This window comes from Acomys minous, assembly GCF_964271855.1.
Source record: "Acomys minous genome assembly, chromosome: 15".
In the NCBI taxonomy this organism is placed as follows: Eukaryota; Metazoa; Chordata; class Mammalia; order Rodentia; family Muridae; genus Acomys; species Acomys minous.
The window spans coordinates 75,940,997-75,968,206 of record NC_140497.1 but is presented as its reverse complement, the minus strand read 5'-3'; the positions used below and the strand labels follow the sequence as shown (position 1 = coordinate 75,968,206).

General features: G+C 43.0%; 1 protein-coding gene across 2 annotated transcripts in view; it reads right to left on the bottom strand.

Moving 5' to 3' along the window:
• FRAS1 (Fraser extracellular matrix complex subunit 1) overlaps window positions 1-27,210 on the bottom strand; it is a 408,415-nt gene that overhangs the window by 108,638 nt on the left and 272,567 nt on the right. For both annotated transcript variants that reach the window (XM_084760406.1, XM_084760407.1), the window contains 5 exons: window positions 25,823-25,907; window positions 23,242-23,568; window positions 13,046-13,199; window positions 6,765-6,952; window positions 3,117-3,233 (listed from right to left, as the gene is read on the bottom strand). In XM_084760406.1, the coding sequence (XP_084616532.1) occupies window positions 3,117-3,233; window positions 6,765-6,952; window positions 13,046-13,199; window positions 23,242-23,568; window positions 25,823-25,907 (871 nt within the window). The remainder of the gene's footprint in view (window positions 1-3,116; window positions 3,234-6,764; window positions 6,953-13,045; window positions 13,200-23,241; window positions 23,569-25,822; window positions 25,908-27,210) is intronic.

Here is a 27,210-nt window from a genome sequence, read left to right as displayed (position 1 = left end):
CAGCTGTATTCTTAGAAGCAGGATCGTCCTCTATCCTAATTGGCTGTGTTTATAAATCTCTTGATCTCTAATTGCCTTTTAGCTTTTTAATCATCACAACCATCTCTAAGTGTAGAGTATTGCTAACTATAATGCCTGCTGCTCTACAAAGGAGCCCGAGAACTCTGCCCCCTTAAAACCACCTAAACTCATTCCGGCTAAGCAGCTTCTTCTCCTTCATCTCTTCCTCTACTCCCTTCTGGGCCCCGGAAACCACTTTGCCTTTCCTAAGGATTTGACTTCTCCACATTGCTGTACAGGGGAACCATATCTTCCAGGTTTATTTTGTTCTTGGCTTATTTCACCTCACATGCTTTTGGAGGTTAATCCAGGTTGTACTTTATGACAGGGCTGCTTTCTATTATATTGCTATGTCATTATGTCATTGTGTACGGTGTGCACTTGCACAGACACACACATCACATCATATTTTCTTTATCTGTTTATCTATTGATGGACATGGAGGTTACTCCCAGCTCTTGGCTACTGCGAAGGATCACCTGGAAATGCAGATCCTTGACTCTACAACCAGGCTTACAGACTTAGAAAACTCAAAGAGTGAGCTCTAATGTATTTTAATAACTCTCCAGGTGACGCCAACACATACTTAAGTCTGAGACCTTGAGAACCCTGATGTAGAAATAATTATACTCAACAGCTCAGCCCCTCTCCTAAAGGAAGCCCTTGTCATAGTCCCGTGCTTCACCGCACAAGGCAACCTCCTCCTTTCTCCTGAGTGGGTGCTCTGCTGCGGCAGCCATCACAGTCTGGTTCCTCTGTCTATTTAGCTGCCTGGCTCCTTCTAGACGCAGCAATCCTTGAACTAGAAACTGTGTTTTAAGGTCACTGAACCTCCAGTGTCTTATTCAGCACTTGTCGTAGGCACGCAGAAGAGATAGTGAACAGATAAGTGCAGGGTGAGAGGCAGGCTCTTTACAAACACGTCTATGAGCTGTTTGTAACGGAATATGCAAAAATATCTCATCTCTGTTTAACACATGTCTTCATAGTTTACCAAGTATGCACAAAGCTTACGTGTTTATATGAGCTCCAATCACTGAACTGGGCTGTATTTCTGTCACATGTGACTAGTACGCTCCACAGGAACAGCCCTAATTAATGTCAAAAGAGACACCAACTCTGTATGCTTTAAGTCATATAAGCTACATCACACTTTACAGTAAACTGACTTCTGAGAGATCCTAGGTCCAAGTAGACTAATCTTATCCACAAAAGCGCAGCCAGAAATGAAAGCTGAGGCAAGACGAAGTACCTCTAGAAGACCATGGCAAAGCAAACGGTACCACCTCCATGGCTCCTGGCCCGTTTCCCCCCTTCCAAACTCAAAATAACAGTGCTTTGCATTTGGCAAGAACTGTGTATGCACATTTTTCTTTACAGTTTAGGGAAAATTCTGATCCAAGTTCCTCCAGTCAGAATGATGAATTATAGACTTTACAATGCTGCTGAATTATGATTTCTTTAAATTACAGTTTATGCTGGAAATGCCAATACCAGCTATTCATTAAAAACTTTCTGCTTCCCCCTTTATGTCTCTGTCATTCCCCAGCCCTATAATTTCTGAAACCATCACTGTCCTCTTTGTTGTGGCTCTACGCTGATATCCTATCCCGAAGTGTAATTACATGGGTGCTAACTAACACATGGACCCATAATAATTAATTTACAGGGGTCTGCACGCTCATGGCTCTGTCTGAAAGAGCAGTCTGGCACTCCAACTACACTAGACACAGGGTTACAGTGTGCTTTGTGCTTCCTACTTGTCTGAACTGAGCTGAATAGGCCAATCTGGGTGAACCTTCCTTCATGCGCATCCTGCCTTTAGCCCTGCAATATAATGTTGACATCTACACTATTTATGCTCAAGAATTATGCCAGCACCAACCAAGGACAGTACGTGCAGTAAACATCAAACTCCTACCCAGATCTAGCCAATGGACAGGATATTCTCCACTGAAGAGTGGGGACTGACTTTCACATGAACTCTGGTGCCCCATATTTGACCACGTCCCCTTGATGGGGAGGCCTGGTGGCACTCAGAGGAAGGATAGCAGGCTACCAAGAAGAGACTTTATACCCTATGATCATATACAGGGGGAGGAGGGCCCCCAGTCACAGTCATAGGGGAGGGGAATAAGGTGAAAGTGGGAGGGAGGGAGGAATAGGAGGATAGAAGGGATGGGATAACAATTGAGATGTAATATGAATGAATTAATAAATAAAGAGATTATATAAAAAAGAATTATGCCATCAAGCCATTAGAATACTGCAAAGAAAATCTCAATGTTTTACAAGAATTTTGTTTTGGGGCTGTATTTAAAGCTCCTCTCAGCTGCATGCATCCCATGGGCCTTGGGGTAGATGTGTGTGTTAGCTCTTTCCATGGGCCACGTTCATTTCCACAGAGCACACAAGGCCTTCTGGGACTCAGTGTAAGGTCTCCACATCCCCACTGTACTTTCCTCGTGTCTCCAGGGGATTAGGCTATCTGCCGTTTCTCAGCAATCATCAGCTTTCTCGCCTCTGGGTCTTCCATGTGCTCTGAAAGCCTTTGGCCATCTCTCTTCCACTCCACCTACCTTCCTTGTCCCAATAGTCACTTGGGTAGTTAATGGTTAACCCATCTTCCTGGACTCTCCAGGAAGCTCTTACACTAGAAAGTCAACCTCTTGTAGGACTTTCACACACAAGGGACAGTTTCTCCAGCTAGGTGGCGCTATAGCAGGCAGAATAATTATACCCTAGAGGTGTATTACAACACAGGAAGTTTCTTTCAAGCACTCAGGGAGAGACATTGTAACTGCACTGAGTGCTGTAGAACGGGAAGGGGCAATGGGTGGTCAAGGTCAAGATAGATTCAATATAATCTCCATTTGTCCCCTGGGGGCGGGGGCACTCTAAGTTCCTTTTGCAAGCTAGTGAGAAATGCTTTCCCAGAGCGGTTCTTGCTGGCTCCAGGGTCTGGGTTATGGCTGAGCATTTACCACATCCCATACCAGGGCACCAGCTCACTCTTCCCTCAAGAGGGAAGCACTGGCCCCTCCCATTTTACTCACGGTCATATGGAGAGATGTCCCCAGGGAGAGTTCAGGAGCCTCAGGCGCCTGAGGTAAGATTGCAATGTTGAACAGGTGACTTTCCAGGTGGGCCTGGGCATCAGTGGCACTAGACACCTGAGAAGCAGAAACATCACGGTGAGTTTCTTTCTCCTACCGGGCAGAACATGCTTGCCCTTAACCTCCCCGCCAAACCATCTGCCTTTGAATTCTATATGCGCCAAATCAATTCATATCCTATTCCTTATATTTTATTGCAAATCATTTACTCATTATAAAAAAGGTGCACAACCATTTTAAGCAGTTCTTAAAAATCCACGAGAGTATAAATAAGAAAGAAAACACAGAACTTTATTACATGGAGTGATTATTAACACACTGAAGCATGGAAGATTAATCTTTTTCTATGTTGTCTCTAAATTCACACATACTTGAAATTCTTTTTGTTTCACCTAATGATATGATATTTTGCTATAGTAGTTAACATTCTTGAAAGTGGATCATTTTTATGGCTATAGAACGGATTTACTATGCTTCTATAACATGATTGTTTTACTCCATTCCTTCCATCTTTACCAAACGTAGATACTAACACCTGGACAGTTAATCAAATGTGGCTACCTAATCACTATACATTAGTAACGTTTAGAGTTAGGGCAGCGGTCACAAAATCACCTTTTTTCCCCCATAATATTGAAAATGTGTTGAGGACAGTGATGCATGCCTGTCACCCTAGCACTGGGGAAGCTGAGGCGGGGTGATAGCTAACTCGTGAGGCTCTGGAAGAAACAGGCCCCCACACCTGTGCTTCTCTCCACCAGTTTTTCTAGCTCCCTCTCAGTACCACTGAGCCACGCCCTCAAGTCTCTCATCTCCGCTGTTTACTTAGGCTTGTCAAGAACTACAGAGCCTTGTGTGGCTACAGGGATGAGTTCGTTGTGTGACAGAAGGTGGGGTGCTGTACACTGCACCCAGCAGAAAACTGTCTCCTCAGCCTTCATCAGATGGCTGCAGTGAAGTTTCAGGATGTCATTGCTGTAAGTGATACCAATGGCCAGAGTTACCCTTTACTGATGTTCTCATGTGGACTCCAGGGCTCATTAGCTGGTTTTCAAAGGTGATCTTCCAATTTCCCACAAAGCAATACTGTTATTCTACTTTGTACCCAGGAAGTTGAAAATTAAAAAAAAAAAAAAAGACCAAGTTGTAACAATAGATAGACAGGTGGGTTTATAATATTGCCATTGGCCAAGAGGACCTTGGTAGACTTAGGAAACTAAGAGCTGAGGGAGGTACTTCTATCGTTTTAAGGAAAAAAAAAAAGCATTGGTCTGGTTGTTAACACTGGATATTATCAACAGAGCCAATGAGTCAGACTAGCTTCCCAGCAAAGACATTGAGACTGAAATATGATGGTCTTTTCTAGACCATATCCTCTGAGACTGTGTCAATGGGATCTGAAGACAGTTATTTTCTTACACTAAGAAAGGACTGCGTGGGCGCATGCGTTCTCACTAGACGGTCTCTATGTAAAAATGCCACTTGCCTTACATAAATCCCATCATACATGCAAAGTAGCAGATGGGCTGCATTGATGGCTCATGACAGCAAATCAGCATTAAACTGGAATTAAATCTATGCAGCTCATTATATTACATTTCCTGCTTTAAATGGGGAAAAAGGGAAGAGAAAAACATTATGACAGAATCCTTTTGGCTTAAAATCTTCCAGGGACACTCAGAAGATAAATGGGAAAAGTTACTCACCATTTATTTTAGCACATGGATAAAGTGTCTGTGTGTTTCAAATCAAAATATGGGGTATGGCTACAAAGTAATAAAACTTTAAAACAGACAGCAACACTTTTACATCTAGGGGAACAGCATCTCAGAGTGGTTTCACACTCAGAATAAGATGCTGTCTCTGTTCAAAGTCAATCTCCCTCCCCCCCCTCCCTCCCTCCCTCCCTCCCTCGCTCTGAATGCTTCCATAGGGAGTTATTTTTTTAAAAAGCCAAGTTTACCACCTCATAATTAGTCTTCTCAGTCAGGAATAGTCACTACTCTTTGACCTAACACACCACAGGTTGGATAACACTGAGCTAATTTGTTACAGTGTAAACCAGCGTCCCCAAAAGGATACTCTGTCACTCTTGAAGATATTTCTAAAGAATATCACAGACACTTTGAAAGCTATTTCAAGCAGGAGTTCTATCGTGTTTTATGTAAGATGTGTGAAGACGCTACAGGGACCCACTTTCTATGTAATGATGTTCAGTCGTGGGTCATAAATCTAGTGAGCAGGTTTGTTTGGGTTGAGACTGGATCTCACATATTCAGGCCGGTGTTGAACTTGCTCTGGAGCTGGGGCGCTTCAATTCCTGATCTTTGGTGCTGGAAGGTATAGGTGTGCGCCACCATGTCTGCCTTAGGCATGGCTCCCCCACGCCCTTTCCCTAAATCTGTTCCTTCCAGCTTATGTTTCATTATTTTCTTTCACTCAGTAACCAAGTTGCAAAGCAATCTGATGTCACTTTAAGCAGGCGTTTGGAACTCCCTTCCAGGGAGAGACTCCACAGCGCCAACACGCTGTGAAGGGGAAAGCAGATCTGTGGGTTCTGGTTTGCTGAGGTGACTTCTTTTGATTGAGGTCTTTGCCTCAATCCTGACTCTCTCTCTGAGGACCGCCTAGGTCCCACGTGCTGAAATGGAGAAGTTAAGTGGTGCCCAGGGTACAGAGCATTTGCTGTTTTCAGACATTCGGTGTGTGGAGAATAACCTCATCTTAATAGTTTCCTGATTTCTATCAATCCACTCTTTGGGAAAAAAAATCACATGATTGATGCAATATAAATTAGTCAGGCAGCGAAAACACACACGTGCCAGGCATTAGGAGTGGAGTGCATTCTTAGACAAAAGCCTGTAACTTGAAGGGGACATGGTGTTAGCTGATCACCACAAACAAAACTATTTCCTGGCATCTTATACAATTCTGTCCTCTGCTTAAAGGGTTTCTCACTCACCGTTCCTTACTTCCTGGCATTTCTATTTAAGTTTTATTTCTAAATCCTCCTTGCCAGAGGTTTGTCCCATGCCACTGTTCTTTTCAAAGAATCAGCCTTTGCACTCATTTGTCACTCCTGGTGTTTCAAAATTAACCAGCGCCTCCTTTCACTCCTCCTGACTTTTCCTGAGCCAAACATTTGGTCCACTTAGTTTTGTCTTTTCCCACTCAATAACAACAACAATAATTCTGTATGCTTCCTATAGGTATTCAAAAGTGATTTTCTACGCAACAGTTCTTAACAGTTTCCACTACCTTGATTTCCTTTAAGAACATTTAAACTATGCCAGATGGTTTAACAATCTTGTTTACTTTTTGCTACGACTTGGCTGATAGTCACAATAGTCAGACTGAGCCTGCTACTGTCTCCTTTAGCTTCTGCCGTTCCCCTATGGTCTAGTCTACCATCAATTTAATACAAGATGATAACAGACCCCGAGCTAGTACTTATTTCTTCTTCACCCAATAAACACATTTGCAAACTTCTCAGTCTTATCAATTACACTTCCCTCCCCCCTAGACAGGCGATTGAGTAAGATGGCCCACATGGCCTGCGAGTAAGGGTGGTCAGGACGCAGAGGGCACCTGGAAGTGGAAGGAGTCGCTCTGAGCTGGGGCTCCTGAGTGTTTGTACCACACTACGCCCTCATCGATGTCCTGCTGGGTGAAGGTGCTGGTCGGGGTGGCCATCCTCCCGTCAGGCAGGTGCTGCCCTTCCTCGGCAGGGCTGCCAGGACTGTCTGCAGGCAGATGCATCAGCAGGACCACCTCCCCTGGGAGAGCACAGCCATACTGTTAGATCTCTGCGGAAAGCAAGCTGGATGTCGCCTTCCTTCCCACCACTCCCTCTTTACAAAATGAATATATATGTATGTATGTATACACACACACACACACACATACACACACACACATACACACATACACACACACACACACACACACACATACACACACACATACACACACACACATACACACACACACATACACACACACACACATACACACACACACATACACACACACACATACACACACACACACACACACACATACACACATACACACACACACATACACACACACACACACACACACACACACACACATCTTTAAGGCAAAAGTAACACTAACACAACTCAATAGATACCATTTAATACCCCTTTAGACACAGATTTCCCCATCTCCAATAGTCATTTAAGGGCAATTCAAGCATAAAGCTGCTGACTGGTATCTATTAAAATTACATAAAGAGTCTTAAATGCAGTCGATGCTGTGAGCAGACACATTCTAGGCACTGGCTGGATTCATTTCTATATGGAACTTTCTCCGTAATTCAAGGTGTATTCGGAATAGCAGTTTTAGGCTGTAAACACAACAGAGAGTGAGCTCAGGGGGGGCTATCCCTGAGAGGACTCTGTCCAGTGCAGATAATATCAGCTGACACTAGGAGACATATAGAAGACTGTTCCTGGGGTGGCCGTTCAAACCCAGCTCTGCCTATCCGAGACACACGAGCGTGCTCACACTCCTAAGGCTCCATTCATTGTTCACGTGTAAAGTAAAAAACGACAACAGGCTGAACGTCCCTAATCTAAAAGCCCACAATCCAAAGGACCCGAGATCCCAACCATTTTGAGTGCCAACATGACACTGTATAGAAAAATCCCATACTGGATAGAGCTCACATAACAGGCCTTATTCAAATTCTGGGGAACACTTTGAATACTGTAGAAAGTCTCTTTCAGGCTATATTATATATAAAATGTGCATGAATTATAATTAATTGACTATGAACTTAGATTTGAGTCTCATCTCGAAGATAACTCATCACTTATTTTGCAAATTCTCAAAATTTAAAAATAAATTCGTATCTGAAAGAATTCTGGTCTCAAACGTGTTTGCTAAGAGATGCTCAACCTATTGGACACAAAGCCTAGAGGCACGTAGAGAGGAGGCTGGTTACTCCCACTGTCCCTTCTATGTGTCCATGCGAATGACGTCACTGGCTTCCTTATAAATGTCTTTAGCTTCAGAGAAGCTCCGGGACCTGCCAGAGGCCAGAAGCTAAGCAAGGATTTGAATGGAAAATTCGTAGTCTTGCCTATGGAGCTCTGTTACCAATCCTTACCGGTTTCTGTACATATGTCAGTATCTTTCTTATTAAAGAACTTAGCATTTTCTGCCCCCTCATTTGATACATTTTCTCTGAACAGAAGAAAGGGAGTCTAAATGCAAACACCATCCACCCATTCTTAATGCTTATGCCTCACCCTAAGCTACTATCATCCTAAGGTGATACCACAAATACACAAGTGCTACAGAAACAATTAAAATTTCATAAGAATATGCCTTCGAGTGGACAGCACACAGAAAAGTGGATGAACTTCTGAAAGCAGGGTGTGTTCTGTACCTAACGGTAAATCCCAAACAAGCTGACATTTTGATCGTAAGAGGGACGTAGCAGTGAGTGTGTGTGAGAGAGAGAGGGGGGGGAGGGAGGGAAGGAGGGAGGGAGGGAAGGAGGGAGGGAGGGAGGGAAGGAGAGAGGAGCGAGGAGGGAGGGAGAGACAGAGAGAGAGAGAGAGAGAGAGAGAGAGACAGAGAGAGAGAGAGACAGAGAGAGGGGGCACAGAGACAGGCACAGAGAGAAAGGAGAGTGAGGGGAGAGGGGGCAGAGAGAGACAAATTTTCTATTTTTACAATGCTGTGTAGGCAGATGCCCAATCTTAATACACTAGGAAGAGTAGATAACTGACAGCACATTTCTTTTTTCAAAACTGATAGCATTATTTTCATTACTCCAGAGAAATGTGCCCTCTTACTCACAGTAAACGCCGTTCTAATATTTATATGCACTAAGCTCGAGTTAAGCTGGAGAACAGTGAATACCTGAAACAGGACAGGAGACCACCGCTACCACTCTTCTTCCTAGCGCCACGGGGGATGGCCTCACCCTGGCTCTCCTGTCACTTGTCAGCTGCTCCTACGCAAACAATTCTACCGCGAAGCCCTCCTAGTGAAAACTCACATCGTAAGATGCTGCGAACAAGATATGGCTTTCCGAGATCAGCCCTGCTCATGAGTGACAGTTGCGAAATACTCTGAAGGAAAATTACCACAACGAAAACAAAGAGTGGTGCAGAAATGATCCCACACCTGGCTTCTCAGCTTATCTGCTTCATAACAGAGGAGCCAAGCCCAGTTTCCCTGACAACGCCTAATGAAATAAATACTTTTTCAACTAAAAAAAACAAAACAAAACAAAACAAAACAAAACCCTTTCCTTATGATCCAGGTTTACAGGTATTGTAGGATATTGGGAAGCCCCAACAGTTTCAACTTAGTAGTCTTAGACTACCTATTAGTTACCATCTACAATAGGTGTGAAGGAAGAGAGGATGGAAAGATAGGCCAGATGCAGGTTCTCTCACTAATGCTGCAGATCAGCACTAAAAGCAACTGGGAGCCGCTGGGAGGGAGAGCGTCTGCAGGTGAGTGGTGTGCGCGAGCTTGGAACACAGAACTGTTGACTGAAATACAGATGGTCTATAAGGCTTGAAAATACTGTTAAGGAGGCCAGAGTTTATTCTGTTACCAAGGACAGCAATGGTTAATGTTTATACAGGCAGTTTAACCAATTAGGAGGTTAGTACAAAAATGTAGCATTGAGGTGAAGACCAAGGTCTGCAAAGAAAGAAGCAGACACTGGGGAGACAAGCATTGCAAGCTGCCAATCACAGCTGTGGAGACAAGAGAGGAGGGAGTGGAAGACCAGTGTGTAGGCAGGGTGGCTGCCACTGATGGACACAGTACAGAAGGACAGGCCGGGTGCCCTGACTATGGAGAGCTCATCACCGGATAGAATAAGGCTGCCTTGGAACAATTGCCTAAGAAGACCAGGAGAAATCACGAGGACATGGTGCCATACCCATGAAGAGGAGAGAGGCTAGTATTTGCTGTAGTTTCTCACCACTGCCTTCACCCTGATTCTACCAAAAAGGGAAGTAGTCACATTTCTTATGTAAAACACTAGGCTTGAAAAACAAAGTAACAGCCATGCATGGTGGCACACGCCTTTAATCCCAGCACGCAGGAGGTGGAGGCAGGCAGGTCAATGTGAGTGTGAGGATAGCCTGGTTGACAAAGTGAGTTCAGGACAGACAAGGCTACACAGAGAAACCCTGTCTCAAAAAGCCAAAACCCAAAGAAGAAGAAGAAGAAGAAGAAGAAGAAGAAGAAGAAGAAGAAGAAGAAGAAGAAGAAGAAGAAGAAGAAGAAAAAGAAGAAAGAAAACCATAGTCACTTCTGCCCAGGATTTGTTGTATATGTAAGGTTATGTTTAATGAAGACTTTTGAAGAGAAACAATTACTGTTATTAGAATTAAAATCTCATTTTAATCTCTATGAATTATGTTAGGATTGAGGCTATTTTTATTAATACTTTCCTATAGGATGATGAATAATTCAGAGTCACAGAGATTTTTGACTAAGTGAGAATCTCTCTCAAATGATGCTCAAGGTACTGCGACAAGCTGCTTCTAAGCCTACCGTGGCACTAAGGACGCATGTGTCAATCAACTGGTTGATTATATTTGAAAATAATAGTGAATCTGAAAATGGTTGAACTTAGGATTTTATTTTTCCTTTGAGTTTCTGTGTCACTTGGTAATCCAAGCTAGCCTGGATCTTAAAATAGCGGCAATTCTCCTGCTTCAGCCTCGCAAGTGCTGGAGACGCAGGTATAAGCAACCATCGTGCCTGGCTGTATTTAGGCCCTTTATACTCAGACTGTCAAAGCGATTGGTGCTCAGTTGCACTCCAATGTCGTTTCTTCACAAAGAGTTTAAAGCCTCATGGAAGGTTCCAGAACAGTGGTTCTCAACCTTCTTAATGCTGCAACCCTTTAATACAATTCCTCATGGTCTGCTGACCCACAACCATAAAATTGTTTTCTTTGCTAGTCCATAACTATAATTTTGCTGCTGTTATGCATCATAATGTAAATATTTTTGGAGCTACATGTTTGCCCAAGGGGTCATGACTCACAGACTGAGAACCTCTGTTCTAAAGCAATGGGGGAACTCAGTGCAACCAGAAGCCATGAGGCGAGGGCCGTAAGTGCATCACAGTGGGACACAGGGAGGTAAGTAGATCTGTGCTCTGTGGGTGCCAAGCTCCCACTACCTTTCTCACCCGTCATTGGTTCTCCAGGGTAACATGATTTGATTATTGTTAGTAAGGAGAAATGGACACCCAGAGATTAGGTTCGTGAGAAGCCAAGAGAGTTATGACAGAAAAGGGTCCCAATAAAGCATTCATTATGCTGAAATGCCGAACTTTCATCTGCTTAAAAACCGTTTAATTCAGCCTTGTTCTGTTCCGTATTTAATGAAACGCTGAGCTGTTTCTATGGAATCTGGGAGCTTAATTTCTGGCCTTTAATAATCGAGGTAAAGTAAGGGAACTTAATACATCACAAGAGTCAGAGGCTTTAGAGATGAAAGGGCTTAGGAGTCACCTCGCTCAAACTCAGCAGTTCAAGGGCCCTCAGAACAGGACACTTAACTAATTACGTCAAGGAGAAAAAAAAAATAACTGGAGAAATCTGGCAGCTATCGCCTTAATCGAGGGATTGAAGTTAACGTGACCATAGTAAAAAAAAGTGACATCTTATAGCTCCAATACAATAAAACAAAAGCAGAAAAATCAGACTTTAACTCCCAAACAAGTAAATCACCAAATGACCCCCAAAGCAAGCAAGAGTCCACAAATATCCCAACAGAACAGCTCTCTCCAAAAGTATTGGTCAAGAGCTGGGGAGGTGGCTTTGCTACACAAGCATGCAGACTACTAAGTTCAATGCCAGCACCCATGGTAACATGCTAGGCATGGTCTTGTGCATACTGTAACCCCGGTGCTGTATGGGTGGAGCTAGGGAGATTTATGAGGCTCTGACTGCTGGCCTAGTCTCAAGGGCCAGGCTCAAGAAGAGTGAGCCATAGGGTGGACACATGACACCTTCCCCCCACATCTGTGCAAGTGCAAAGACTGCTTCTGTTGCTGGGACCTACAGACTTTATTTTGGGGGAGTCACTTATGAGCAATACCTCAATGTAACTCTTGTCAGCATCTCCAGCTGACGTCAACAGGAAATATCTTGGGTTGCAACATGTACTATCTTTCTTGGAAAAGTGACAATGGTGACTAGTAAAGGATATTTCTGTGTCATTTCTTGTTATCCCTTATTAAGAGCCTGGGATGGTAACGTGGCTCAGGAGGTGGAGAAGCCTGCTACTGAGTAGGACAGTCTGATCACCTGAGTTTGACCCTGGGGTTCACATGGCAGAAACTAACTCCCATAGAGAGAAAACTACCTCCCATAAGTTGTCCTCTGGCAGTATAGTAGACATACATGGGCACATTTGTGCTCTCTCGGACACACATATTCTCTTCCATGAACACAATAAATAAATGCAATAAAAATTTTAAAATAAAAAGTTGGGGGTCTATAGATGGGCCTGAGAGGAATGAAGTAGCACTAGAGAAATTCATAGAACATGTGTTATCTACGTGGTTATCAGAAAGCTGCTCCCTAATCTCATGTACAAAATAAAATTACCTAAAAAAAAAAAAAAAAAAAACCAAATTACTGTCTTAGATGCTATATACACTGTGCTGATAAAGTACTCATAAGGGTGTACAGTGTGATAGCTGCCATGATCACTCTGTCCTTCGCTGAGGCGTGTGAAATTTAGAAAGCTCAGATCATTTGAATCACAGCCTTGCTGCATGGCATGGTGCAAGACCAACTCCCACCCTCTGAATGCAAAACATGAAAGCACATCGAAGAAACACGTTACCGAACTGGGGGTGGTCGTGTGTGATCCTGTAGATGATCTCACTGGCTCTGATTCCGGGAGCTTGAGCCTTCAAGATTCGGTTGGTGATCTTCAGCATTCCCCCTTCTGGAACCCACACCATAGAGTTAGTCACGAGCCGCAGAGCTCCATCATTCTGGAATAAAAGAAAAGGGCAGCACTGGGTCCATACATACTCAGAAAAATAGCTCCTCAGAGATGCAAGTCATGGGGGCTCACTACTGCCAATGATCATCTAGTAAGGAAGAACACAGATCAAAGTTGCACCATGGAGCACATGTGGACTTTGTGTGTAGATATGTGCATATCTGTATATACTTAAATGTGGTCAAGTTCTGTCTTTTCATTTATCATCAATAAGTGACTTCTATTATCCAGGCAACTAAGGCTCTCTATTTATTCCTTTCATTTGTCTTTCTGCCCGTCCTTTGGGCCTCACCCACCACACATTACTCGAGTGGTTCCTTACACACAGGTAATATGCCAGCTCCTTCTCTAAGAGAGTGAAGTGTCTAGAAACATCCCAACTGCAGAGCCTGTAGCCTGGAAGGAGAGACAGGAAGAATCAGATGTTTCACAAATGTCCTCTATAAGAAGTTTGAGGAAGATCCCTCAGGAAGACAGAAGGGAGTTTCAGGAAGATTTTCCAAAGGAAATGCCATTTTATTCTTAAGTAACAGTAGCACTGGTTTCTTAAGAACACAAGTGAGGCTACAGACAGGTTAGTTTATTAAGCAGAGGCAAAGACGGAGACAATATGCTGTGCACATAACAAAATATCCAAATGTTTGGAACCATTAGAACTTGGGCAGTTAAAAATCGCTGGGAGCAAAAGTGAAACCATCTTAAGGAAGGCTAGGAGAAGACACCATGTTGAAGTCTCCATTAAACTTACAGATAGGAGGAAGGAAACAAGAATGTCTAGGAAAGACAATGGGACAGACATAATGAGGCACTGATTAGCTTTAGAAATATGGAGTCCAAAGCCAAGAAACGGCAGTGACTAACATTGCGGGAAGGTGGAGTCATAGAAGACATCTTACACACTTGTGCAAAGGCTCTTGGGAAGGAGGATGAAGGCTTGCAAGGAGGTAACTGTGTAGAAAGAAAGACTAAAGAGGTAGAGTCAACAGGCTTCCAATTGATGGAAAGTGAGGCGGCAACAGGGGCGTGTCCTGCTGGAAGCACTTCTTGGCCAGCGCTCTGGGGAAGGCAGCCAATGTAACTGCTGAAGCTGATGCCATTGCAAAGACCCACCAGTGCTGATTTCTGGAGGGAGGCCCCTCTTCCTTAGCCCCATAACTGACATTATCCCAAGAATAAGACCAGCGAGGCTGCCTGCCTTCCAGTCTCATTTTGTTTTTATACTTCACAATCCAGAGAAGCCGGTATTTTTAAAATAGGCGTTTTGGAAGAGATGGCTTTCTAGGTTCTGCTCCTTTCAGACATGCTCCTCAACAACTGAGCCGACACCCAGTTGGGAGGGACTTTTCAGAGGTGGTGGTGCCGTGTTTGGCAGGTACCTGATACTTGTATAATGTCCTCCAGAAAGGAGTTACGGCTATTTCCACCACACCCACACTCCCCAGAGCAGCATTAAATGGTGTCTTGGAGAAAGGGAAAAGGCTCCTTCCTACCTTGGATGATGTTCAGTGGCAAAATTTCAGCAAACATTCTCCTTTTAAAATGGTTATAGCATATTATTTATAGAAACATGAAAAGTGTGCCTAAAACACTGTATATAGTGTGCCAAAATTCTGAGAGCAAAGGCTCTCATGGCGGCCATTTTAGATATCATGGTATGCTTGGGCTCAGGGTTTCTAATTGCTAGAAATCTTTCTAGTAGAAGCAGCTTAGTCAACTTTGACTTTGGTTGCAGAGATCAAGCATGCACCAATAAGCACATTATTGTGGTTATAGGCTAATCAGGCAATGTAGCTTTCACGTTCCAAGCCAGAAGCACCATGACCTCAGCACACAGTTCCCAGACAGCTCTCTGCTCTGTCTTTATCTGTACTGCCCTTTATCAGTGCAATTCCCTATGGCTCCTGGGAAGACTGCAACCATTTAGGGGACGGTGCATCTTGCAAGTCAATGTTCAGAACCGTATGTTCTTTTAGGAAGCCCATTAGGATTTAAAAAATAATCTCAGGCCTTACACCAGATCTGCTGAATAAGACCTCTTAAATCTGAATATTCTCTTTTTAAACTAACTAGAAGATATGCAGGCATGCCAATTCATGAGGAGTGCAGCTCAGAATAGATTTCAATGTTCTAGATGTTTCTTCTCAAAATGCAACAGCATAACTTTCCAATTATTCTTTTCAGAAGTTAAGAAACAATTGCTTGGAATAAGAGTTATAATTCTTGACATCAACAAGATTGTAGGATAGAAGGTTCCTGTCTTCAAGGTCCCACAAAAACTTTAATTGTGACAACTATCCACAAAAGACAATACTCTCACATGGATCCTGGTATCTAACTGAAAGGTTCTAGAACCTCAATGGAGAGAAAAATATTCTAATAGATGAACTGGAGAAAAGAAGGGAAGTCGCATTTTCTCAGATCATTTTCCTCCAAGATGAAACAGCTTTGTGCCTGGAGAGAGCCTTTCCATGCGACTTCTCCCACTGGGCAAACATGAGAAGAATCCTTTGCTTCATCAGAAGGCATCAAAGGCCAAACCCCAAGCTAAGTATTCTGGGACCTCGAGGAGCAGGGGAAAGGAAGTTGGGTGTTCAGTAGCAACCTTGTAGAGCTCAACAAACAACAGAAAGTCATAGCCACCAGCTCACGAAATCCACCAAGAGCCCTGTCCATGAACCTCATAAGATATTTCCATTGTAGTTTCCCTGTTTAAATGAGCTCATGGGCTCATACACTTTAATATTTGGTCCCTAGTTGGTGGAACTGTTTGGGAAGGATTAGAAGGTGTGGCCTTGGAGGAGGTCTATCGCTGTGGGCCACATTTGAGGTTTCAAATGCCTATGCTATTCCCAATAAGCTCTCTGCCTTCTGCTTGTAGATAAGGTTGTTAGCTCTTGGCTACTTCTCCAGTGCTAGGCCTGCCTGCCTGCTGCCATGTTCTTTAGTCACTGTTCTAATCCTGTGGAGAGACATTATGGCCAGGGCAATGCTTATAGAAGAAAGCATTTAACTGAGGAATTGCTTACAGTTTCAGAGGTTTAGTCTATTATCATCAAGGGAGGAGCAGGTGTAGTGTTGGAGAACTAGCTGAGAGCTACATCTTGGTCTATGAGGGGTAGGGGGTGGGAGGTGGATGATGGGAGATGGGAAGTAGGGGTGGAAGGGCTGAACTTGGAGTGGGCTTTTAAAATTAAAAAAAAAAAAAAAACTCCTTCCTCCACCGTGTGACATACTTCCTTCAACAAGGCCACACCTCCTAATCCTTTCAATCCTTCCAAACTGCCATTCTGTGGCGACTACACATTGAAATATATGATCCTATGGGGGGCATTCTCATTCAGATAAGCACAATGGAATGGACTCCTCTCCTAGACTCTTTCCTCTATAACTGGCCTTGGTCATGGAGTCTTATCACAGCAACACAAAAGTAGCTAAGGCTTCTCGAACTAGTCACTAAGCACCGGCAGCACTCCTCACAGCTCCTGTCACAGGCAGAGTTTCCTGCTGCACAGGCAGTGCACACAAGAGAGTACACAGCCAGTAGGTGGCCTTGAACACATCAGGGCATTGTCATAGGGAGAATGGAGGCTTACGGCACAAAGCTCGGCTCCACAGTTTTGAGAGAATCCTCAAATTTCTCCTGAAGAGAGACCAAAAGAAATAGAATGGGTATGTGCAGAGATGACAAGAACTTCAAAATCTTTAGCTGGAACTGAGTGCTGGAAGTCTTTTTTTTTCTCAGGAAGCCAAACAGTAAAGACTGTGGGAGGTCAGTGGTTCTACACATGCATAATTTCAAGGAACACAGAGAAGATGGCCAAGGAAGCATGATACCACTAAAGGGAGAAAGTAAATCTTCAGGGCCTGGCTCTACAGAAATAGAGGTCTATGAACTGCATGACAGAGAATGCAAAACAATGAAATATCAAGGAAACCCAAGTGCCAAGTGGACACAGACAGCAAACTAAACACTGGTCAGCAGAGCAATATACAAACACAATGAAAAGTCCACCAAGGCCAACAACCATTTTTTTAAAACTGAGAGAAATCTGGACCTAAATAATAAAACACATGAAATTTAAAACTCAAGAGAGCTTCAACAGAAGTCCCCATTGAAAGAGAGGAAAAAGAGTCAGAGAGTTGCAAACAGATTATTTGAAACCATCCAGTCTGGGGAACGCAAAGAAAGAAGAGACAATAATTCTCCGTGTACAGAGATGATGGCAGAAAGTGGTCGAGATCTGAGGTGGGAAACTCTCATCAAAATCAATGAGCTCAGAGAACCAAGTAAATGGAACCTGAAGAAATCTTCAAATGATGGCCAAGTTTCCAAAAGTTAAATGGAGAGAGTTCTGCATCAGGAAAAGTAACCCACATGACTCCCACTAGGCTACACTGCAGGGACACTGTATGCCTAGAGAGTGAGATTATAAATTAAAGCAATGAAAGATACAATTGGAAACCAAGAATAACTCACTCACAAAGCTGTCATTCATAAATGAGAAAGAGATTTTCTGAACAAACCAAAGCTACTATATAGTTGACAACAACTTGGCCCATCAGACAAGAAATGTTGAGTTCTTCAAGTTGAAACGAAAGGATGTCAATTAGCAATGTGAAAACTCAAAAGTAGAAAACTCACACAGTGCCAAGCAGAGGTGACTCTTCCTACAGGTTCTAAATCCATAGACTCAGCCAATAGCACCTTGTCAGCATTCAGGAAAAATTATTGTCTCTTCTGAACATGAACAACCTCTATTTTCCTTGCCATTATTCCATACACAATACTCTACATGTGTGTGTGTGCATGCATGCATGTTCATATTTATATAGCATTTTCTTAGCTTAAAACGGCTGGAATAATACTTTAAAAGGCAAAAGTATTAAAAACAATTAATAACTATAGGAATTTGTTAGTAGGACAGGACTGATGACATTAAAAAAAGAAACTCATAAACTGTGACACTAACAGCATACTATTAGGGGCCAAGGACACATAAAAATTGAAAGGAATGTGTGATTGAAAATAACATATCAGTTTAAATGGGCTATTATAAATTCAAGACTTTATGCAAGCTTCACGGTACATCTGCAGTAGATACAGAAAAGAGGAACTAAGGCTCTGTACACCGAGCCCCCGCCAACATGTACACAATTATCAAATCACAAAGAAAAGGAGGCTATTATTCAGTCACAAAACAGAGGGAGTCCTGAATTATGAGAATATGGATGGATTTAGAGTACATTGAGCTGAATGAAATAAGCTAGACATAGGAAGACGACTAAAGCCATGTGATGTCACTTTAACATGTAGAATCTATGACCGTCATGTTTATAGGAATAGACAGGGGGCAGGAAACATGAAAAATGGAAGTTAACAGTCAAATGCTGTGATGTTTCAGTTCCACAAAATAAGTAAGACCTGTAAATCTATACAGTGCCACCCATAGCTAGCACTGTCTGCTAAAAGGACAGTGCTAATGTAATGGTAAGAGATTCAGAGAAAACCTTGGGAAGTGATGGTGTCTATGGCTCTTAAGCAATGATGGCTTCCTGGCTACGTTCACAGTCCGAAATTCATGATGTTATCAATTTAAATGTATATGGCTTTTAAGCTCTACTCATTGTTTTCAGGAAAAAAAGTAGCATTCTCCACATTCATCTTGATGGTGGTGGTTTTCACTGAGGACCAGGATGGACAGAAAGCTATATAACATCTTCCCTATAGCTGATGCGTGCAGAAGCCAACTCCTACTGTAATTTCCCCCTACTTGTTGACATTTTGGAATTTCTTTTTTTCCCTTATAGCCTTTCTCCATTGCACATACCCATCAGCTCAATAAATTAGTTATATCACTGGTTGAGCAATCCTGCCCTCTGATGTTTTATGTGCCCCTCAGAGTACATTAGCAGGCAATGAAATCCCAATCAGTAAAATTGAGGACATGATTAAAGCAGTGCTTTAAATTAAATAGTTCTTCTAATTCATTTCATAGAACAATAGGCATACAAAAATGCCAGCAATAAAATTTAGCCATTACATATTGTATTACGAGTGAAAATATTAATGTTGTGAGGCACAGTAAAAAGCACAAGCTCCCGTCCTTTAAAACAAAATACAGTCCCCTCCCCAGATGAAAGTGGAGTCATAAATAAGGAAACTTTAGCTCAAATGATACCATAGCCTACTTCTGGGCCCAAATACTCCAGATCAAAGTTTTCAAAACTCTACCGTTCAGCAAACGGCTACTTGGCTAATCCTCCTCCTCCCACTTATTCTGTAAAAAATACACCTTCGTTTTCAAGAGCTCACTTATACCACAGATTTAAGTTTCTATGCTGCAGGACATTACAGACTTGAGAGAAGAAACAAGTGGTGCAGAAGGCATGAGATGAAGAGAGCCAGGAGGAGGAGGAAAGCGATGCTAACCGGATGCCTTTGTCAACAGAGCGGGGAGGCTTGCTATTTGAAGTCAGGAGCACACAACCTTTGCTTGGTGTAAATTCCAATACTTAAGTCAATAAAAATTTTCTCCGAGTGTATCTTATGAGACAATGGATTTAACAAGCTAAATAGCTTGTTTTTTTTTTTAAAGGGAAACTGACATTTGGAAGGGATTTAGTTGTGCTTACTTATATATCAAACACTTTCACACCACTGACATTTGAAAAGTCTCACAAATAACTGTATTCTAATGGTGTCCCCACAAAAGCATCAGTAAGAGGCATGAGTGAAACTGAGTGAACTACAACGGGGCATTTTAAGCTACATGCAGGCAATCCCACAGCAGAAAAGATTCTCCAAGGCAGAGTTTTCCAGCCAGTTCTTATTTTGGCATTGGGGAGATTTTTTTTTTAAAACATTAAAGCATTATGTAGCTGCAGAAAAGAACTGCTCAGACAGCAAAGGAGGTCAGTAAGATTGTTACACTGGTTGCCAAAGTGGAAATAAGGCATGCCTTCCAGAGGCACTGTAGTCAATGGAAAAGGAGGCAACTCCTTGAAAACCCAGCAGAAGAGCCATCTACCAGTGCTGGCTCTCCCGTGCCCACCTTGTAGCCCTTACAGGGGGTGGAACTTCCTTAGAAATGTCTACCTCTAGCAGGCTTGGGTTTGGCCAGCTACCTAATTAACCCAATTAACGAAAGCCTATGGAGGAGAACATTCTTTATCACTTCTTTTTTCCTCTGCCTTCTGCCCAAGGAAAACGTGTTTTGCTATTATTCCCGAGTCTGTTGTCTCCCACAGCAGCTCAGCGTCTTCCCGGAAGTCAAGTTTATTTACCATTTGGGTGACATAGTACACAACTTGGAAAGACGAGACTGAACTCACAGTTCCTTTGCTTAGTCCAGAAGAGCCATGGCAGCATAATCAGAGGTGCCCTGAGCATTTTGTACCTGGCACAGAGCACCTGGGAAACAGAGCTGGCTTGCGCAAGCCATCACACCCTTCTGCCCATCCAACAAAAACATGAAAGGTGCCCTGCTGAATTAAATTAATGCTTCCTCTCACAAAGCGTCCTTCTATTCCTTCGGCAATAGCTACCTTTTCCACTGAACAAGATAGCGATTCATGATTCACTTGTCTATCTACTCATAAGGAATTACAACACCCTCATCCATGCCATGAAAGCTACCAACTAGGCACCAGCAAGTAACTGGCGCTTCCCCCAGATTTAACACACAAGGCAGCCGCAGGGAAAGAACTCTCACGCCTGTCTTCAGAAATGGCTCTTAGAATGAAAGCAATCATATCCGACTACACATGCCCCAATCGCTGTAACACATGAGGCCAGCTTTATTTCCGGGGCCCCGTAGACCTGTGACTATAAATAGCCTCTCTTGTAATAAGCTGTGATGAATCCAGAGGGAAGATTCCAGAAGGTTTGGGGTTCAGCTTGGTTGGATAGGACACCGAGGAAATGAATAAATTTTTGTCTTCATTTAATCCATCAAGGGAATGAGACTATATATGCCTAAAATATTAAGAACTACAGGCCAGAGTGAGATGAACCTCCTGGCAGAGTGTGTGAGGCAGGCATACTTGAAAAGAAATCTTAGGTCTGGTGTGGGAAGCCTTTGTGAAAATGAATATTTACAAATCTTTCTGTTGTAGTTGTTTTAGTTTCCTCCTTTGGTAAGTAAGAGAAAATTGTACAAATACCACAGAATGAATGGGAAGATTAAAAGGAATTAATTCACATCAAGTTTTCATGTCCAGTAAATGTTAAAACCATCCAAACATAAGCCTGCCTACTCATGCTATAATTTCCTTTAGGAGAAATGAGGCCATACAGCCAATATTCCAACCTTCCAACAGGGCAGGACCCAGATGGAAGGGATAAAGAAACATTTATTTTAATTCCTAAAAGGAAAAACAGTAGATATTTGCATGCTACAATGATGGATACAGCCAAATTTATGTTTAGCACATTTTGACAATACAGACCACCAGTGTCACAGGTCTGAGCCATGGTTATACTGCCTGGCTCGGGAACCACAGTGCTATAGGTGATGGTCAGATGAGAAGGTGGTGGGAGAAAAGGCACCATCTAATCTCACTTTTCAGGAACCAGTAATTCCCTACATGACTTTTAAGGTGTAAGGCCAGCAAGTTCCCCACTGCTTATGAATTAAAGCCTATTTTTCTTTGTTTTGTTTTGGCAGTCAAAGTAGGAATGACCTTCCATCCTTTGACATCCTTTGACATCCGATGCAAAATTGGGCAACACACAGAGGTTGATATCATGGTATGAATGTCACTGGTGAAGGCTGCGCTGAAGCCTACCGCAGGCTTCAGAAGGAAACCAAGAAAGAAGAAGGGAAATCTTTGTGAAGCTGTCTAGACTCCATCTCCCCAGGACCAAACCTCATTCCTTATTCCCACAGGCAACCGCAGAGAGGGTGATAACCAGGATTTGCTACAAGGTGGCCATCTGCCAGCTCTGCTGCATAATCAGCCTTCACACACGTCATTCCCACCCCTCCCCCACCCCCATCACTGCTTTCAGCAGGAACAAGTTAGCATACATATGAGATGCAGGGAAGGGCGCCATCTTGCCTTGAGTGATCCCTGTTGAGAATATGGCAAGCAATTTTAAATTATCCTCAGAAAAATCTCTCTTTAGCTAATCATCAATAACATCTCTGATATTAGTGATATTTGTAGTGGAAAGCTAAAAATATCATTTTCAAATTTACTACCATGGATGGGAAGGAGCCACTTGATGTGTGACTGAGGAGAGGGCCTCCAAGGGACATCAAACAAGCTTTGGAAAACGCTGATAGGAGTGTTTGTTCCTGAGTAGGTTAGCTCAGCATCCCCTAGGATGAGACATTTGCAGTGTTCCAGAACATCTTGTATAGGACATGGACAAAACTGTACAGAATTTCAGTAAGGGTCTAATTCTACACGAAGCCCATGGTTTTACAAGTATTACTGTTTGGATGAGACCATCCTAAAGGAACAAGGTGACTGAAGGAAAAATATCAAGTAACTGTTGAGCAACTAACAACACAGGTGCTCATGGACTTGGCAAAATGTACAAAGGTGGCGTGTCAGTGGCTTAGAATGGAAAGCATGTCCCTGTCGCACAGGACAACCCCCGGGGATGACCAACAGCTTCTTCACATTCTTTTGTCTTACTCCAGCTTAGCTAATAGAAGGCCTACGAGACTTACTCCTTTTCATTAATTCAGATAACTAGGCAGCAAGTTCCTTATTTCATGAACTGTTTTGGAAGGATACCCGGAAACAGAGGTGCCTTGATTCCCATGATCAGGGCAAGGCAGGTGACAAAAGCAAGAGCAGATACAACCCAGTTTTATGGCTTCAGATCAACAGAGAACTGTTTTGGAGCAACAGTGGGCCTATCAAACCATACTGACCTTATATGTATGAGATACTTTGCTGGAACGAATGAACGAGTACTTCATCGCGGCCTTAATTTTATAAGAACTGTCAAAATAGTTCCACGAGTAAACCTTCACATGGGGACACAGGGAAACTGCGACCCTAGGGATGACACCTACCTTCGGCACATTCTTCACTCGGAAGAGTATATTTCGGAAGGAGTGTCCATCATTGGCCTGAAAGACGATGACATCAGATGTGCTGTCTGAGCCATCATGAGCGTAGAGGACGAAGCCCCTGGAGAGTTGGTCTAGATGGAACTGGTAGGTGGGTGCCTCAGGCGCTGGAAGCGTTTGGAGCAGTCGGCCGTGAAGTGGAGGATCAAGCACACTCACGACCACATCCTGTGGGTTGTCATCATCCCGGACGTCAAGCAGCTGGGTGGTGATGGCTGCCTGCTCCCCTTTGCTGATGTACAGGATCTCATTTCTCAGCACATATGGGGCCTGTGGAGTCGAAGGGAAGTGGGAAGAAGAGCCATTTAATAGTTCAACGCAGCAGGCAAGATGGGAACATCTCTAACCTGATTGCATTCCTTTCAGGGAGGCATGAAGGTGACAACCTATTTCATGAAAAAATTATTTGTCAGAGGTGTGGTGGGCCATAGAGACTGGGGTTATTCCATGCCTCTGGGTTCTAGAGGTTTCTCAAGCTACTTGAGAACCACAGTTTTAGTAAAACGCAATCTATAGATGATATCTGCTTCTAACTTGCTAATTTCTCGGCCATCTTGGATTGCGCCACACCAGCTTGCCTTTGCAAGAGAACACAGCCCAGTGTCAGGAAACCCAATCTGATGTCTGAATCCAAGAAAGACTAATAAGAGGTATGCAATTTGTTTGGGAAGTACACACTTCACTCTAGTCCACACTGCAACATGCTGCCTCAGTGACATAATTCCATTCTCTGATTCCATGCTATTACCAGTCCCTCTTGGTAATAGTCTTCCAGGTCAGAGGTGATATCAAAGTATATAAATAGAAAATACCAAATCAACTTACATGAGAAAAATCTCAGGATCAAGATGACAGTAAAATATCATACATACTTAATATAACTCAAAATAAGTTAGAGTTTCTCAAATTCCATCTTCAAAAAGTTAAGTTGATAAAAAGCATATCATATAATAAATAAAGCTAAAGCATGCAATTATTATTTGTTCATGTGACTGTGGAGAAACAAACAAAACCCAGGGAACTGTGGGAACACACCATCTCAGAGTAGGCTTTGTCAACATCTACCCCAGAGCTTTCACTGGCTGTATTGTCTCACATAAGCAGATCAAAACACAACATCCCAGTTTAAGTCCTAAAGAGCATCTAAGTCACCAGGTCTCAAGGCTGGCCCATGTTTACAGAGTCGCATGTGTTAGCTTTAATTAAAGCAAGATTTATACACATAAATTAGAATCAATTTCTAATCTCTCCTCAGAGACAATTTACCTCTGATGTGGCAGCATCATTAAAAAGAGCGGGGGCAGCTATTACTGTCACTTGGTAGTCACTAAATGTATGCTATTACTCTGGGTCAGTTTTACTTTGGGACAGAAGATATGAGGTCTGGGTATTTGGTATCTTTTAAAAAATGTATTTTATTAATTTATTCAAATACATCTCAATTGTTATCCATCCCTTGTATCCTCCCATTCCTCCCTCCCTCCCATTTTCCCCTTATTCCCCTTCCCTATGACTGACTGAGGGGGACTCCTCCCCCTGTATATGCTCATAGGGTATCAAGTCTCTTCTTGGTAGCCTGCTGTATTTGTTATCTTGCTTCTGAGGATATTTCAGGCTCTTGCTGTTCAGGGAATGGAGATAAACATGCAAAAATAGAGCATCCTTAGATTAATCACATAAGCTTGCCTAGTGAGAAGTCTACAACTGTGTGTGTGTGTGTGTGTGTGTGTGTGTGTGTGTGTGTGTGTGTGTGTATGCGTGCACTCTTATTCTTTTTGCACATTTCACCTATTCACTCCCATTGGCCCAGCACTTAGAGCTTCTACCTCTGTAAAGATTCTGGGCCTGTAAGTAAAACTTCTCAGAGGAGTGGGGAGAAAGGAATGTGAAGAGTCATTTTCTTGAATTTCCTTGCATCTGCAGTGATTTCCTCAGGTCTCTGTTTTGCTCATGGCCACAATGACACTCCATTTAAGCAGACTCCTAATAGGGCCCTCTAAGTACTGGAACTATTAGATCTCTGCAAGGGGGCTGTAGGAAGAAAAGAGACTTCCAACGAACAAGGAAAACACTGACAACTGGAGCACTTCTAAGTTACTCTGCAAGCCTAGTGTCAAGTTTAGCACAGCAAGGTGCCAACGGGCAAGGGTCTAACCCAGAGACCGTGAAGCCAGCTTTCCAGACACAAGCCTTGACTTTTAATAGTTAGGTTACTCCAGAAAAACTATTTAGTATGGGGTCCCTTAGTCCTCTCATCTGTAAGCTGAGGGTACTATTTTACAGGATTGGCATGCAACGCAACTGCATATCATGTGAAATACACACAGGGCAGAGATGCAGGAGAAATTATTATTGTCAATGCTATTATCCAAAGATGTAAAATGTAACAAAACAGCATTTCATGGTAAAACCACAGGAAGATCAACTCAGCTCAATCATTCTTGTGGAAGTTTCAGGAACTCTGGACTTGTTCTGGAGGACTAGAGGACATGTAGACTTGTGCATTGTTGGGCACATGCATTACCTGCATTGAAAATGCTTGTATGTTGATCAGCTGTGGCTCGGAGAAGAACTGCTGGTCGCTAATTTTCAAGGAAAAGTAGCCTTTCCTGAGGAAGTTCCCAAGGAAGAGATGAGAGAACATGGTCACCACGTTAGCTTTTACAAAGGAAAAGACTGAAAATATCCCCGAGCTGTAGTCATGCAAAATTTTAGACCAAATCGTTAGAGTAATATAATATCTGCATTGTAAATAGAATGTACCAAAGATGAAACTAGTTAAAAAAAATAGTGCTCATGAGGCTGGCTGGGTGGCTTAGTGGGTAAAGGCATTTGTTATGTAAGCCTGATAGCATTAGATCCTCAAATCTCATGGTTGAAAGGCATCCTCTGACCTCCACATGTATTCCAAGACATACATGAATCTAAAATCTTCCTCCCCCCTCTCTCTGTCTCTCTCTGTCTGTCTGTCTGTCTCTCTCTCTCTCTCTCTCTCTCTCTCTCACACACACACACACACACACACACACACACACACACCTCACATCCTTTATCTCTCCTTCACATACAAACAGAGAAATAATAAAATTTTGGAAACACTTTGTGTTCTAAGATCTCACTGTAACATAAAAATAACACAACTGGAAGTGGACTTAATTGGCACGCCTTTAATCCCAGCATTAGTGAGGCAGAGGCAGAGGCAGGTAGACCTCTGAGTTCAAGGCCAGCCAGCAAGTTCCCAGACACTCAGGGCAACACAGAGGGACCCTGTCTCAATAAAACAAAACAAAACAAAACAAAAAAACTTGTCTTGTTCCAGTTTTTAAAGATGAACACAGACACACAGACACACAGACACAGACACAGACACACACACACACACACACACACACACACACACACACACACACAGACACCACACACACCAGAAGAATTACTTGCCAGGCCAACACAGGTTAAACAGTAATTAAACTGAAGAACACAAAGGAATCCTATAGCTCAACCAGCTTCCATTGCTACCCTATACCCAGCAATTCCCTCCCTACCCTTCTAAATGCTTGTGAGTGGACCCTAACAATGTGTGAAATGCTGGGATGCATAATGCCATTTCTTACCTCCCCCCCAACACACACCCTTTCCTTACACCCATTTACTGTGAATACAGCTAAGGGATGCTGGCCGTTCTCTGACTTGACTATGGGTAATCATCACCTAGGATGCTGATGAGCACGTGCAGCAAGCCCACCTGGAGGACAGATAAAGGGCACCTACAGAACAAGAACTGAGTCCTATTTCCATTTCCTAGTTCTAGCCCCTGGACTTAACCATGGAGCCATTGCTCTTCAGGTCACTGAGGTATGAGCCTCCTCTGTGGCAGTCTTGCTATTTTGGGTTAGGACAGTCTTACTCTTT